The sequence below is a fragment of the Haliotis rubra genome, unplaced genomic scaffold (assembly GCF_003918875.1).
Source record: "Haliotis rubra isolate DU_JTF1 unplaced genomic scaffold, ASM391887v1 Scf171, whole genome shotgun sequence".
Taxonomy (NCBI): domain Eukaryota; kingdom Metazoa; phylum Mollusca; class Gastropoda; order Lepetellida; family Haliotidae; genus Haliotis; species Haliotis rubra.
The window spans coordinates 1090963-1108385 of NW_025765681.1; the positions used below are offsets into that span (position 1 = coordinate 1090963).

At 39.8% G+C, this 17423-nt stretch overlaps 2 protein-coding genes across 2 annotated transcripts in view; one reads left to right on the forward strand and one right to left on the reverse strand.

Moving 5' to 3' along the window:
- Nucleotides 1-17423, reverse strand: part of LOC124272606 (anaphase-promoting complex subunit 4-like) — a 184685-nt gene that overhangs the window by 94710 nt on the left and 72552 nt on the right. The gene's annotated exons all lie outside the window — the stretch shown is intronic.
- On the forward strand, nucleotides 187-17333 carry LOC124272631. Its single transcript, XM_046707829.1, is given in 4 exon segments — nucleotides 187-796; nucleotides 15929-16284; nucleotides 16286-16440; nucleotides 17020-17333. Coding segments are annotated over 4 exon segments (750 nt in total). The 5' UTR covers nucleotides 187-733; the 3' UTR covers nucleotides 17196-17333.

Genomic DNA, 17423 nt, shown 5'->3' on the forward strand with positions numbered 1-17423 from the left:
GATAACCTCTATTCGAGTTTGGTTGGCACACGCCAACTTTGGGTGGCTAGCGTTTTTATTGTCGACTACGATACTGGCACGGTTCTGCTCCCAAAGCACACAGTCCCCAACCCATGAAACTCCGCCCCTTTTACAATGCTATCACCCTATTGGCTGACCTGACCAAAAGCTTTGAGTCTGAAGTTTGCATAACGAGAGGTCTCATTCACGAGGCTGTGGGCTAGTGTGTGTGCAGACACTGCACAAACTCGGGTTGCATCCCAGTGCACCACCATGTGCACTTGCAGTCAGTAGACGTGAACTTGCAGACGTGATCCTCTTCTGAAAGCTGCCAGAAAACTTGGCCAACATATTGGGCACACAGAGTCCTACAACCACCCTTATCATCCACCAAGCAGACTGCAGCCCTGACCTCCCATCTACCTGTCTCGCAGCCCTCTCGAGCGGCTAATCTTGGCGATACACCGACTATCACACTGTCCCGACATTGATTCAAGAAGCAGGACCTTATCAGTACCCCCGGGGCCTTTGGACAAAGACTGGCTGTGGCTAGGAAGGGGGTGTGACAACCGGGAGTGATTGGCGAGTGGCCTCATCAACAGTTCTGCTTCAGTGACCGTGTGGTGTCACCCACGTGCCGCTCAACTCTCAGTCATATGGACTAAGTGTCTACACTGATACACACTGGTCAAACCTACAGTGACTCAATGTACATCTAGATCACAGCTCCATCATGTTGGGATACATTCTACTTCACCTCCTCATCCTGGGTGTGCTTCAAGCAAGCACTGAACCGGTAAGGAATTCAAATTTCATTTCAGCTTGTGCAATCTTCATTCACCGTTCTCTTTGGGCGCATCTGTGGAATTTTAGTTTTTAAAGCAGCTCAGCTTTTTATAACTCAACATGGTAAACTTTAGAAACTATTACAGACACATCAAATATTACTATCAGCCTATGTCCGATGCAACTCAAAAATGTCTCAAGTGAAATGTTAAATTTTAAAATTACACTAATGCAAGTTTTTTAACTAGAGAATGCCTTAAGGAATCAGAGCATCAGCCATCATTTATATTAAAATTCATACTTGTGAAAAAATCATAATTCAAAATTAATACTTCCAGAAGGTAAAAATGTATTCAAATCTAGATCCAGGGTTTAAAATGATGGATGTTAATATGAAATCTGATCAGGCTAGAAAATTCCATTCAAACATGTAATACTTCATCCCCAGGAGAGAAAGATAGCGAAACTGTATCTACCTGAATTTACCTGTAACGAGTAAGACAAGTGCTCATTGACACAGTTATCCATAACGATTACAGCCAGGACAATAAGTGGCTACCATCTCAACCTGCTAAGTCTGGGCCCCGAGGCACGTATAATGTTGCATGGACCGTCTCCAGACTTTGAAACAAGACAACAGGGTCATACATGCTGATGTCTTATTGTCATCTGGTGACACCGGATATAATCCAATTAAACATTGTTCAAAGATCAAACATGCTGATTAGGATTTAAAAAGATACTAAACTTATAGCCCGAAGTGATGAAGATGAATCATTTGTTCGAGCAGATCAACAAAATAGCCTCTGGTCCAAACTATTTGTGGATTAAAAGAAGAAAAAACACAATAACATGACCTGAAGGTGTATCTTTGACAAATATTCAATGAAACACTGTTTTAGCTTTTCAATATACATACATCCAACTGCAGTCTAAACACAACAAAGTAGACAGGGATATTTTGTCCCTCCCAAATTTTCAACTCTATTTTCACGATATTACATAATGAAATCAGTACTGGTTCATAAAACATTTAGGGAAAAGGTAATCACAGAATGGAATAATTCAAAAGCAGATATTCAGTGTTGTGGTAATAGAAGCGCCAACATTGGCACAGGAGTCTGAGACAAAGGAAATCAATATTTCAACCTGGGGAATAACTCCATTGCAGTATGTGCTCTTGTTCACACCAAACCAAACCAAAACCATCCAACTCCAAGACTTTTATTCATCGCTGACTCACTAATTACATGAATAAAACATCTGATGTGATTAAGATGATTAATTGTTGCTTCACAGGATTATTTATGCTAATTTATCCGAGGCATATATCTCAAAGCCAATGAACATACAATAATATGCACAGTTCTAAAACATTTGTTTTTGGGTGAATTTGACATAAGATGGATTAGAATGATAAATTACGCTTACAAACAAACACTATTCAAATAAATAACTCTGTAAGAACAACTGAAATGATACTACCCTATTCTGACCCATAAAGCTTCAGTTTGAAATCACACCTGGATACTTCAATAAAAACTAATATATTTTGGAAAAAAAACAACCTAAACTATAATTACCAATTTGAAAACACATTAATATATTTCACAAGAATCTTACCATTGATCCAAACACCTCATTGGAACAGTAAAACGCATCAATACCTATCACCATTAACCTGAATGACACGCTAACAAAAGCCTCTCACAAAAAACACTCGTAACTCATCTCTTAACATAAACCCTAAGATTTGAACAATATTTGTAGTCAGAGAGTGGGGAATGATTTTTATTCCGCCTCCATATCCCGCTGTCTTAGAAGCAGGATGACACCGGGGTCGAGTCACAGTCTACAGCTGAAAGTGTCTGTGCGTGAAACTCAGTAAGCTTTTATTATCACCGAGCTATAACAAAAGACAGTCATAAGTTTAGAACAAGATCCTGTGGCGCATTATCTCTCTCACGAACAATCAAAGCCTCTTCTTAACAGCCGATAGTGAAAATAACTGTGAAGCGGGAATATACGCATGTGTAACTGATACGAGCTGATAGTTCAACATGCTTATTTAACACAGAGGCTGGTACGGCAGTTATTCACTGAGTGACAATAATAAACATGTCATGTCAACGTCTAAACGTAACGATGGGTACACAAACCTTCCCCGCACAACAAGCATGGCCGCATAGTATTGGAGACGCTCTCATGACAAGGTTTTCAATCTCACCAATTACCGACAGGGCGTCACTTCATCCAGTATGCCTATCTCTAAACACAGTACGACAATTTGAATTGAGTCGAGTACTACTGGTTTTGTGAACACAACTCAAAATTGCCGGCATATTTCTTCCTTTCTTTTCTCTCCGTTCTATACATGTAGGGCAGGTAGTGAGGAGATGTGTGTGTTGATCAAATATATATCGGCTGGCGGTATGACAGGCCACGACCCAGAGTTTACGTAATATACAGCGCGGTTTGTGTCTCGAGATTGTGTTTTACGTTTGGCTCGTGCAAGAAGGTAGTCAAGCGTGGCTTAAGCCGTCCATACCTTGCTGCTTTCACTCTGTGCATTCATTGTGCAATGGCCACAATAGAATCCTGAAGGGTAACAGTTTATGTGCGAGATCGTGGTTTTGTTCGCTACCGTGCCAGCGCACAGCCAGTGGCCACAGACAGAAAGTCTGTCCTATAAATCACAAACGCAAAGCACTATCTGAACTTAGGTTTGTTCCAGTTTGTATACGTATTCCAAATTGGGAGGCTGGGTGAATGAAAGACCTGAAAACAGCACAATGACGAGTCTCACTCACGCTTAACTGCTGGTAGCGAGGCATTCACATTTGTCATAGTAGTTTATAGAAACATCCAGGTCAACTTTCATCTGTCTTGGAAACTATACAAACATATTTAATATTCAATCATGTGTTCCATCTTGTTTCAAGTCGACTGACATTTGACTTTACAGAGTCATCTGTGTTTTAGTAGCAGTTGTGTGTATGAACAGAACTTATTGCTCCCAGTATTCAACATGTTCTTTTAATAATGATACTTCCATTAGTGAGTGAGTGAGTGAGTGAGTGAGTGAGTGAGTGAGTGAGTGAGTGAGTGAGTGAGTGAGTTTTATGCCACACTCAGCAATATTCCAGCTATATGGCGGCGGTCTGTAAATAATAGAGTCTGGACCAGACAATCCAGTGATCAACAGCATGAGCATCGATCTGCACAATTGGGAACCGATGACATGTGTCAACCAAGTCAGCGAGCCTGACCACCGATCCCATTAGTCGCCTCTTAAACAAGCATGGGTTACTGAAGATCACTATTCTAACCTGGACCTTCACTGGTATGAGTGAGTGAGTTAGCAAGTTAGTGAGTGAGTGAGAAACCTAGAAACATAGTCAGGACAGAATGTATTGAATCAGTACTGACCATCTTCTACATACCTACAACTAAACTATAACAAAATCCCATGCAAGTCAAGTTTTCCGTATCTAAACATGTAAAGATTTTCTGGGTTCTTTTCTCAATGGTATACCACTCCAAAGAAGTTAAGGACATCTGTTTCTATCCTCATATTACTTCAGAGGGAGGGAAAGGGTGTAGGAGTCAGTGAGAGCACGGGAGTATACAAAGAAAGTATCATGAAAACATTGTTTTTCAGTAACAATTCAAGATATCGTCAGATTAACAGGGAGAACTATCAACCAATTACTGCAGTATATCCCTCCTAAGCTGACTCAGATTAACCCAGTCTGGCAATCGGACCACCTGAAGTTCACTGACAGCTACAACTGTGAAAGACCAAACCTAAAATTTGCCTGCCATAACCCAAACTAACATCATTCTTACAAAGACTCTACAAGCGTGATACATTCCATAAATCGCCACTGAGACCACATACAACGAAGTCCACCAAGGCTGCCAATTACTTGCTAACCTTTTCAATGGTATATAATGACAACTAAGTAGGAAATTGTTGCGGTGGTTACACGTCAGGGAGGTGTAAATTGCCGTTCCCCTTCTCAAACCAGCTTGTGTACATTTTCCACGACACATTAGAATATTGCTTGCTAATTGCTGAACATACTGAACAACCAGATTCCACCTCAAGCCCCTTTCCTGAAGGTTTCAAAAAATGTAATTAAGCTGGACAGAGGAAATGACTACAAATCCTAATCTCCCTCCCCAGCAATACAGAAATCCGATCACGTGTTTCTGTAGTGAATGTAAGTCAAGTCTACAGGTACGCCTACCTGAGATTACCTGGAGTGACAAAGGAGAAACAATTACGTTTCAGTGACAGGTTGTGATTAGCAATCAATGTTATTTACCTGGGAACAAAGACTCGTTAGTATGAGGTGTGGTTTCAATCTCACACCTTGATAGTGAAATTATTCACTTGACTTATGCAAGAACATGGCTGATTAGAATACTCTCACAATCAAGAGACATTTGTTCCAGGAGATTAAGAGTTTTTAACTTTATCATTTGAGCTGTTTAACGCAGTGATAAGATAAGAAAATCAATTTTAATAAATCAGGGGCCCCGGCTTGAAATCAAGCGCTTTTTCTTCAACGCTTGTGGAAACAGCTGTTAACTGTATTGAACTTTAAAGGGACAGATGGTGGTTGTTATTTGGACAATACTTAAACAGTCATTATCATACTAATAAATAAATAGATTATCATACATTACATGCAGCCTATCACAAATCACACAAAAGATGGTGCACCATCCAAGTCATTATCGATAGAAATATAATCCACTAAAATGGAATTTTAATACTTTAAGAGCCATTATATAAGTTAGGAATAAACCGCTTTAGAAAAGCCTCCTAAAGCCAGTCTAACACCATTGTGTGAGGAAACAGGCACAGAGATGGGATGACTTCAAAGTAGGAAATGCCATAAAAGTTACATAATTGGTCAAAAGATAAAACCCTCCCTCCACAAAGAGGCACACCGAGGTAATAAGTTCCACATCAAATTCTCACAAGGGAAGGTTTACAATGCAATATCCCATGGTGGGTGTTGTATCCGTATGAATGTAACACTTGTGAGATCCCATGGAGGAAGTGAAGCACTTGGCCAACACAATACAGGGAACCTTTAAAAGGGGACAATACCGGGTGATGACCAGGAACAGCTGATCGACAGAGAGGGGAGTGTGAGGGATAGATTAGGGTGGGGATAGAGGGGTGGGGTCAGGAGGTTGAGGTGGGGGATAGATATGGGTTGGTGGGGACAGAGGAGTGAGGACAGATGGGTAGGGTGGAGATACAGGGGTGGGGACAGAGAGGTAGAGACAGAGAGGTAGAGACAGAGAGGTGGGGACAGAGAGGTAGAGACAGAGGGGTGGGGACAGAGGGGTAGAGACAGAGGGGTGGGGACAGAGAGGTAGAGACAAAGGGGTGGGGACATAGGTTGAGGTGATGGATATATATGGTTAGATAAAGGACTGAGAGGAGTGGGATAAGTGCAGACAAGGGTAGGGACAGACAGGGGGGGAAGGGGCAAGGAAAGAGACAGGAGAGACGGGGATAGGGGTTGGGGCTCGTGACTGACAAAGATAGGTGTGAAGGCAGAGTGACAGACAGTAACTTCAGCTTACACAATACAAAACAATCCCACGCCAAGAACAATCACTTTCTGAACAGACAAATGGGGGTGGGATGGCTGTGGCTCAAATCCTGAACTCATTCATTACAGACAATCCCCATGACACCCAGACACACTTTGTCTCTCTGCTCTCCTACAAGGAAGAGTTCAGGTCTTTTCAGCCCCAATAGCTCATCTTCATCACCTTCCTATTCAAGTCCTGACCCCGACTGTCCCCGTGGGAACATCCCTGGCCTATATCCAGCCCTTCCTGTCAACCCTCGGCAACATTACAATCACAGTCTCTTCCCCAGGGAGCGCCTCTCGTCACAATCTCCCTTGGTCTATACAAGTCACCTTCCTGACACACAGCAGTATCCAATTGAGCATAAATCACGATGACCTTCTCCTGTAATTACCCACAGTAACAAGAGACAGTCACGATTCTGCTGTCCATCGTTTTGACCAGTGCGGGACATCTGCAGGACATATCGCTCAAATCTTCAAATCGCAATCCTTTAGGCAAACACTGCGCTCTCTCTATCGCTGAATGTAATTGGATCATCTTTAATCCCAGCTATTAATTCTTCATTAGTCTGAGAATCATGTCACTTCTATCCCAACGCTATAATAGCACAACCAACAACAGAACCTCCTCCCCCACCTATCTCCCCGACAGCTAATTTCCTGTGGGACACAACAGTTGGAGAAATATGGTGGTTAAGTGATCTTTAATTGAATTCTTTATGCTACAACAAAATAATCAATCTTGCATAAATCTTTCAACAATGAATCATCCACATAAAGAAAGCCATGAAGCAAAATCTAACTCCATGACAGAATTTCTATTTGAAGACAAGAACTGAGACCTATTTCAAACAGAACTGACAGCAAACGACTTGCATGATTTTCGTCTCAATCAGCCCTTTCAGAATGTAGCAAGCTTAACCCATGAAAATCTTCCCGAAATACTTCAAAATGTTTGAGCACAGACGTGAGACAACACAAAATGGTGGGTGAACAAAGACATTGCCCAATCTAGGGGCTAATAAAAAAGTCAAATATTGACGACACGGTGTGAAACATAATGAGAGCAGCATTAGCGGAGTAGTCATGTACCGTAAGCTTCCACACCAAACTGCTCCACACCGTCAACTCCGGCACAATCCCAAGTACACAGCCTTCTCAAACACTACCGCAATGTCTTAAGACCCCAATGATGACACGAGACTTTCTCACAGTAAACTATCAGTCGGACCGACTCAACTTCCTGTCACCTCCAGAGTCGAGACTTTAGGCTCCCTTTGCCAGTCACACAAAGCTTTCTCAGGACTAAGGCAACGGCAAGTCTATGCTGATGTAGAGAGTTACGACTTAAGCAAATCATTATAATACTTCGGCTTGGTGGTCTGGTCTATTCCAGATTATAAACTAAATACAGGAATGATATCCAGACTGTGACCTTATAAATATTTAAATTAATCACATTAATTAGATCAAAAGGATCTGCTGAACATCTCAAAGAAAAATTTAAATAATCTTCCTTTGTTTAGCCTACAGCCACTACGTCAGACTGATAGTTCTGGGATATGTGCGCAGTTGGCCAAGATCCAAGATCCCTGTCGTTCCATTAACTAAATACATCCCCTATCCCTCCATTGACAATATCTACAACAAAGGTACAATGAACACCTTCCACTTAAGTTTCATTCCCCGCAGGTACAACAATGCCTTGCCCATCAAGAACATGGAGGTGTTAGGCACCTCGTATACTCAGGTAGAAGGTGTGTTATCTTAGTTTCTAGTAAATGGCTTTTTGTTGTTCTGCTATCACATTTCATAACACCTTTATTCTTTATGGCGTTAAATGATAATTAATTCCTTTAAAATCCAAGCAGGTACCGAATCATACCATGAAATGGTTAAGAATAGGAAAAAGTACTGCAATTATATGGGTGTTAAAGAAATAGCAAGACAACTTTATGTGAGAAGTTTAGATAAGGCCAATCTTATTTCTTGCTGTACGGATCCGCTGGTCGTATTTTTTCAAAAATAAGAAAACAAATAAAAACTAATTTTCCGCGCTCCAAAAATATAATCCTAGTATTTTTATTGGCCAAAAAAGTAAACTTATAAGAAAATCCTTTCAGATTGTTTTTTGCCCCATATACACTTCAAAATTATACTTTATATTTTAAAATAAATTTTTCCCGCCATTTGTCCTTGACATTGACATAAATTTGACATATCAGATACATCATGGACCTTGTTTAAAAAACCTGTTACATTAGGACTTTCATCAGGGTAATGATTAATGCCCCGTGTGAATTAACAGTAAACTTTCTGTCCCCTCTAGGCTCAATAAATACTTCATAAGTGGTCCAATCCATTTATCTATCAGTTCCACACGTCATAAACGTCTTTGGGTGATCGATCAGTAACAACAGTTTTAGAGTGATGAGAAGTGTAGCCATCTTCTGTCACGATGTAATGACACTGTCGGGTTGTACCCCGAAGCAGGACTTGGGAGTTAAAACATATACGTTGTTTGGCATTTGGATAATTACATGTAATTTATTGTTGTATAAGAAAGTTTATTATTAATAATCTGAATGGAATTATTGTTTCAAACCAGGACTCATGTTTTAGCATCGCTGATGGTTTGTATGAGTTTTGCCAAATGAGAGCCCACTTTTAGGGGTTATTGGTGGTTGTTTTGTGAGTTTGATATGTTTCCATAAACCATGTATGCTTGTTGAAAGGTTCAGCATAAGGAATATTTTGTATGTCACACCAAAGCCCTGGCATGTTCATAACAGAACACAAGCACATAACTCGCTGGGAATCACAGCATTCAAAGCACAATTTATATGACAGTTTGGCCTTCACATTTAGGTTAAATTGTTTTCTGCTTGCAAATTGCTCAGCATGGATAATTGTGGGCATATAATGAGCTGAATTCTGGATCAGGATATGCAAATGATTGACCTGTTTGGAATGATCAAACTTGAACTGGTGGCCATGCTTAGGTTTGACAGGCACTGTATCAGTATGCCAAGCATTTTTAAAAGGTTTCCACAGACACTGTATCAGAGGCTCCAAGCCTATGCGGGACAGTGGGGTAGCCTAGTTATAAAAGCGTCCGCTCGTCACCCTGAAGACCCGAATTCGATTCCCCACATGGGTACAATGTGTGAAGCCCATTTCTGGTGTCCCCCGTCGTGATATTGCTGGAATATTGCTAAAAGCAGCATAAAACCATACTCACTCATACCATAGATACTTTATCAGACGTTCCAAGCTTACACGGCACCAATCAAATGAAAGTGCAGCTCAGGTCATGTACAAAACCTGAAATAGTTGGTAGCCATTGCATGAGACCTACTGTGCTTTCGAGAGAGAACTTTTCGAGCTGTTGTCAGTCTGTGGAAAGGTTTTGGCTGAGGTGTTTTTAGAGGCCTAGCAAAAGGTCTCGACTTCTATGTTGAAGTCTAGGCTTATATACATTCCAGGATGAGGTCCAGCAAGAGGTTTTCTGAGAAATCTATTCTGAAGTTAATCTCGATGTCTACAGAAAGGTTTAGGCTTATCTGGAAACATACAACATGATCGAGCAATAGGTTCTTAGGATGTCTTGGCTGAGGTTCAACTTAAAGTTTTGCATATTGTCAATAGGCTTAGGTACTTAGATATTTCTAAAACAAAATGACTAAAATCAAGGACATGTAATTGTCTAAATATTACCAAGGGCAGATTCACCATTGAGCTCTTAAGACAATTTGAGAGTTTCAAAGACTTGCTAAATATTCATCTCAAAGAAAAAATTGTGTTCAGGTCCTGGCTTTTTGATATTCAACCCAACGAATACAAGCGTCTTTTGTTTCAATGTGTATGCTTGTTGATGACGATGCTGTTGATGTTGCTGATGCTGATGCTGCACAACAAACAAGGTGCACCATCTCTCGTAACGAAACACAATGACAAATTCCAGTCATGTGACATCAAAGTGTGTCTCGTCCTCTTCAAACAATCGATGTTTCTCAACGTGCCTCCTGGTCACCCTCGTGAATGAGAGTCATGCGTCCCACTGGAGTTTGCTTTACCGTACAACCCCAAACAACCCTCCCCTCCCTCTTCCCATCCCTGGGCTGTAGCTTGCTTTACCGTACAACCCCAAATTACCCTCCCCAAAATCAACCCATCCCCCTTGAGTTTACTTTACCGTACAGACCCAAATTACCCTCTCCTGCCTCAACCCATCCCCCATTAGATATTTCTACCATACAGGATCAAAACAAAGATTTGCCAGTGTATGCCATCAGCCCCATTTATATTTTTAAATGCTGTCTCACTAAGTATTTCCACACTTATATATACCCTGGATCTAATACTGTAAAGGAATATAAAGACATGAGCCAAAACACAAGGTGCCTACGATCGCGTTACCGTTTCAGTTTCTTGTACTTCTGACCTCAGAGATACATTACGGTATGACATGGCAAACATCCATGTTTACAAGTAAACATCAATGGGGCTTGAGTACAATACAATCTAGCAAAAACATTTGACATGGAAATTTGACCCAGACTTCTCACTGCAATAAACGCCATGCCAAAGGTTCTTTGTATCATTCATTGAAACCAAACTATAAAATTCGTCAGTCAACTGCAACGTCTAACTCCATACACAGGAAAAACCCATGTTAAATTCAAAGCATGAATGAACTTGATGTAAAGATAATGCTGACAACATTAACATTCAAATTTAAATATTTTTGATTACATTCAACAAAAAATCCACTGAACTACTTAAATCAGCTCATAAAAGAAATACTACTTTTTTATAGATGTTATTGAATTGTTGACTGTCAACAATTGCTGGGGGTTTAAATTTAAACATTACATGCATAAACGTCTCATATCGACCGGGAGATAATGCAAATAATATCCCAGGAGACAAAGTCACGTGGAGAGGCAATTTCGCCTGCAACTGTACCTAACTTTATGACCTCCTGTTCAGGAGAGTCGACACTGACATAGGCCCCTAGTGGGCGGACGACATACCGTCGGGATCTACAACACATCCTGCATACAGCCCTATCAATTAAATGTCTCCGCCCTTGGTGCACGTTTTCAAATAACTTTCTATTTCTCTTTCACACGTGGGTGAATCTGAACTCAGACTACAGGAGAAAATGGGTTCAGCACAGGACATGTTTGAATTTTTAGAAAGGGAGTCTTAAGAAACTCTTATATTGTATCGGATTATATTTCTGTTTGATACTAAACTTTCTATTAAATGTTTTCTTTTAATGTTTATTCTTTTTTCTTTATTTGTAACTCAATAATCAACACAATGAATTTCCAGGATTATTCATCTAAAACTTTTCAAATAGGTATGTGTCACTCTGTACATTCAAATTCAGTTGAATATAAATGATATTTCATGTTTAGTGCAGATAAAAAATATCTATTTCCGACTTCATGACTGATGAGGACAGATTTAAATGTCAACCCAATCCAAGTTATTCCGAATTCATTTCCGTCACGTGACCTATAATTACACGCTAATGACCCGGCCCAGACACAGATTTATAACACTGTCCCAACATTTCTATCAGATCAAACACGGATAATCCACCACATAACACCAACCACAAAACCAGAGTTACCAAAGAATTTAATTACGATTCTTCCACAGTCCCTCCCCGAGGGTAACTCCGCCTATTCTCTTATGCCCAGGATAAGGCCTGTCAACATGGTAGCCCATGATAACATACCTTGCTAACCCAGGTCGAAGGTTGTCTCACCTCACATAGAACCCAACTCCCCAGTTGGCCATGCCCAGATTTTGTTAAATCCTTCACGATATGGGATAGCCCGGGGCATTATGGGAGGTTTTGTTGATACTGACATGGGGTCAAGATGTCCGAACGTTTCTGTCTCTTATTCACACGGCTAGAAAGTAATTGATGGAAAATTATTTTTTTGTCAGTTTGCGCTCCTAGCTATATGTCTAAGCCTTCCTGGGCGCCATCTGTCACATGCTATGTTCAAGTTTTGATTTCAAGCACAACATTAATATTCTGTTGTCCAGATAGCTGGGTGAGTGCATCGTAAGACAGTGTTATAATCTTTAACAGTACAAACTTGCAAAGTAAACAAGATGGCTGATTCTATGAAAACAGAGACAATGAGCAGGGTAAACCAACACTCTCGTGCTTGCTGGCAAAACACGTCATTTGTCCAGCCATAAGAGATTAATTTTTCAAAATATCATGTTCGCTGATCGCCAATAAAAAGATAGTGAGCAAAAATATCACTTCAACTTTCTCAGGTTCCAAGCTAGGAGAACAGGGTATTTGGTCCAATAAAGAATGTTTATGTTGTAAACAATATTCCATAATAGAATATGCCAGCAATATTTATGCAACAAAAAATAGTTTAGTTTTTTATGTTTTCCTTGCATAAACGCACAGCATATTTACAAAGGAGCCCTGTTCAAGACACCATTATAATATTACCAACTGCAAGACAGTTTATAAAAGTGCCATGAATTTTGGTTATTACAATGTGTTTGGTCAAATATTTAATCATGATCTTCATTGAAATAACTCTTAAAATTATAGTCCCTTGGCAATAACAAAAATAAAAATTTCAACCCAGTTAAATTTTTGGAAAGATTTAAAAAGTGTTTTGTGGTACAGGTAGTTTATGACAGTTTTAATAGCTGTTTGTGCTGGTTGTTAAGTGTTTTAGACGTGGGATCCCACGTGACCCTTCTGTGACAGCCATGTAGCTAGCGGGGACATCGTAGCACAGCAACATGTCCACCTCAGTCCGCCATCACATAGCTCATATGTCTCCTTGACAAACCAAACACACAGCTCTCCCTTGTACAACACACTAAATATATTCATTTATTCCGAGGAATCCTCTTTACTTTGTCAAAACTTTTAGCTTACGTCAACTTCAATCAGTAACTGGACAATTTTACAACGTGTTTTTTTATACAGTCTCTTTTATAGGAAGGTTTGTTTCATGTTTTATTCATTCAGATTGAAGAATTAGCATTTATGACAGGTGTGTCGAAACAGAAAGCCTTTCCACAAACCATATTCTGTCTGAGTCTTTGTCAAATATTACCATAAGCATGTCAAATATCTTCCAAATTTATTCAAAAAATTTCAGCATAACAACATCTTTTTAAAAAAGAACCAATTTTCAATCAAAAACACTTAGGTTCGCAAACCTCAAACATTCAAATATGGCTGAAGTCGACACCACTTAATCAGAAGGATCAGCTTTAATGTTTATCTGAAGGGGAGAGAACTCTTGTTGTAGTGGTGTAGTCAAACCAAAGCGAAACCAAGCCATTGACATCAATCACTGGTGATGAGGACTCAAAATGGCTCTCACGTTTTCCCTACAGTGTATGAAACCCACTTAATCATACATCAATCATACGAAGTCCGAGTGACACTGAGATGTGATAGCAGTGAGTACCTGTTGAAGCTCTTCATTTACAAAACATGTTTGCAGTCAGTCTATGATACCACTGAATTTGACCGGTGGTCAGCCATGGAGAATGGTCTGAAGTTTCCCTTGACTACACTTAACCATCGGCCCGAGGGGTTGTCATTATACACAAAATTTGCACAACCACTCACAGCATCCACTTCAACAATTTCCCGAAATGTCAAAATTACACATGCATCCGGCTTCACGTTGTGCGCCTGTGTTTTATGGCATGTGTTGTAGGTTGGTGTGAAGGTGAAATATATCCTCTCAGGTCGACTGATCAGCCCCTGTCAATGTCATGTTTGGCCTGCAGCTTCAATGGTATCACTCCCTAAGCCATCTACTTATCAACATAAGTGTTCCTTGATCTGCCCCCTTGGGGCCACTGGTAGACCTACTCTCGGACATGCAAATATACGAGAACAAAGACAAAACGCTGTGGTTTAATGGCCATTTAATGATCTCTGAGACACTTGATTTCAAAAGGAAGGGTGACGTGAATAAGAGACTCCATGTTTCCATTTCCATTCTGAAACCTTTCACAGCATTTGCTGTTTAATGGACAGAAGACACAGAATATATGTTTTTCATGCCCTCAAGTTTTGTTTTCTTGCATATGTTGACCAAGATTTGAAGCCGAGTTAGCTCATGCTAAGACGTGGTAAAAAATGAGTTCACGAAAGTTGAAATGTTTGTGATGAATGCAGCCTGAGTAATCCCCCCCTACACTTAATGGTATATCACTGTCGAGCAGTTCACCCTCAAAACAGCTCACAAAAGGCCCCTGAGGTTAAAATGTGAATTATGTAGAATTCGCTGTAAAGAACTTTGTATTTGATGTTCTTGTGTTTTCCTTACTGTTGAAGGATTGTGTCTTCGTTGCGAGTGACACAGTAATATGTCACATGACCTAGCTCACGATTCTCATGGCCTTTGCCAGTATGCGGTACACGTGGACATGCCAAGATAGACAGGCCTGTCCTGCTTAACCCTTAATCTATGCCCTAGTACAAGGTCAGATGTAGGTCACAATTCCTCGACATTTTCATAAACCTTTAACTGAATGTATTCATATGGAAACACATCTTTTTCTCTCCATAACAACATCTTATTTGTAGGTGTTTTCATCGGTTTGATATTTAAAATATTTCACTGCGTAGGGGTTAAAGAATTTCCTCAACAACATTTGTCTTAATACTGTAGATTCGGACACAGTGGGAGACGCCATACTTCTCAAGATAACATTTTTCAAACGCTGACTCATTTAACTTCGCTGACATTGAAGACTTGTTTGACAAATATCACCTGACATTTTATTGAATAAAGCCACATAAAAATCTGATTTCCGATAAGATTATTACAAGCTATATCAATATTGCTACATGTCGTGTGAGACAAGCATTCAGATCATGACTTGCAGTCCTGTTATAAATGCATCCACTGTTCTCTGCCGGGACACACGATACCAACACAAGAATGATATGAATTAATCAATGCATAAACAACAAACAAACTTAATCCTATTCAAGTATGGAACACAATGATGCATTAATTGAAGTTTAAGGTCCAGCCAAGCCTTCAGACATTTTTCAATATCCATGAGTGTGTTTATTTAAACTGTATTAAAAGCTGCATGTGGGATTAATGAAGGTATAACCAGAAGAACCATTGTTTGTTAGTTTTATTTGTTTGCTGGTAAGTTGTTTAATGCTGCACTCAGCAACACTCCCGATATATGATCTGGACCAGACAATCAAGTGATTGACATCATGAACACCAATTTGTACAGCTGGGATAAGATGACATACAGTCAGTCTTAGGGTTGGGACGATACACTATGTCACGATACGATACATATCGCGATATTTTACCTGCGATACTATACGTATCACGATACATACACCTTGAAAGAATGAGACAATATTAAATGAAACATGAAACATCAACATCAAACTGTTTATCAGTTTTCCTTATATTCTGTAATGAATCATAGCTTAAATTCATACTTTTATTTTTATTTTCCAGATACAGCTTCCATCTTTTGCAAAACTTCAAGCCAATTATCCCGGATACTGGAATTTCGGGGGACGCCTCCACAATCATCATCTATTGACGATGATCGGAACCCACAGCAATCTTCTTCTACATGACACAAGTGCCTTACGCCTGTCCTATGCACTAAACAAAGTCAGTGGAGTTCACTCCCTTGGGAAAAATATCATCCGTTTATCCAAATACGGAACGGACAGCGTTCCTGGTAAAGATGGCTTGCAGTATATATACCACCCAATAGCATATGGACCTTTCATGGCAGATAAATATGGATACCCAACTGTGTCAAAATTACACCAAATGGACCCTATTGATACAAAGAAGAATTTCTGGGAAACAGGGTATTCTTCGAGTGATAACATACACGAAGAAGCTGAATCGGCCAAAAGGTCATGTTGCATTATGGGACTGTAACCATTTCCACCAATCAAAAGATTGGATTGCTGGGCATAGTCTAATCACTGTGGAATTCTGGGAGTCACCAGGTAAACTATTTTTATCATATATTCAAAATCCATACCAATATTATCAATATACAATTACTTATTGAAGTATTATCTCTTTTTTTTCTAGACTATAAACCCCAGTCTAAAAATTTTATTGACAAGTGTTGACATATTTTATATTAAAGGAAAAGATTGCGAGATCTCAAATTATTTTTCCAACCTTTTAAGTTTGAAACAGTAACAACATACTTGAGGTTAATATGTTAAGCCAACCAGTTCAAAAGGGCTTTGCAATTTAATTGTGACATCATAATACTTTGAGGATGTCACAATGGTCAGAACATCAATGTGGTATACAGTCGAGCACTGTTGTCTTGATATTCATGGGACCAAGAAAAAATATTGAGATATCCGAACCTCGACACATCCGACCAGGGCACATCATCACATATCTCCGGATTTTGCCGGGACCAAGATGTTATATCGAGACAACCGAGATATCGAATTATCAGAGTTCGACACAACAGTGCTCGACTGTATTTCACTGCAGCAATATCTCCTATGTTAGCCAATTTGTGAAGATAAATTTGTTTACCATGAATGATTTATCTGTTCCAGATTCCAACTGTACCAATATGGAGAGTAAGTTTTCGTCAGACTACCTTGGGAAGCCTGAACTGGCACCGCTGCCACCAAACTTCAAGACATTATTAAAGCACAAATCGTGGAGAAAAAAGTTCATCAAAAAGTTTTTCCTGGAGAAGACTAAAGATGGAAAGGCTTATTACTGGTGAACCTACATTCCAACTGTGTTGAAAAATCACGCTGCCATTTTAAGACCTGAATCTGCAAAGATGGACAATTTCTGGTCGCTATTTATAAAACCACAGCTATGACGCCTTCAAATCTTCCACAGACTGCGCCAACCAAAAGCATTTATGAATAATGGCCACCGATTCCGGTGGCATTTATACACTGGATGATTAATGTCAAGTAACTCTTGAATAACAGGAAAAGAATGT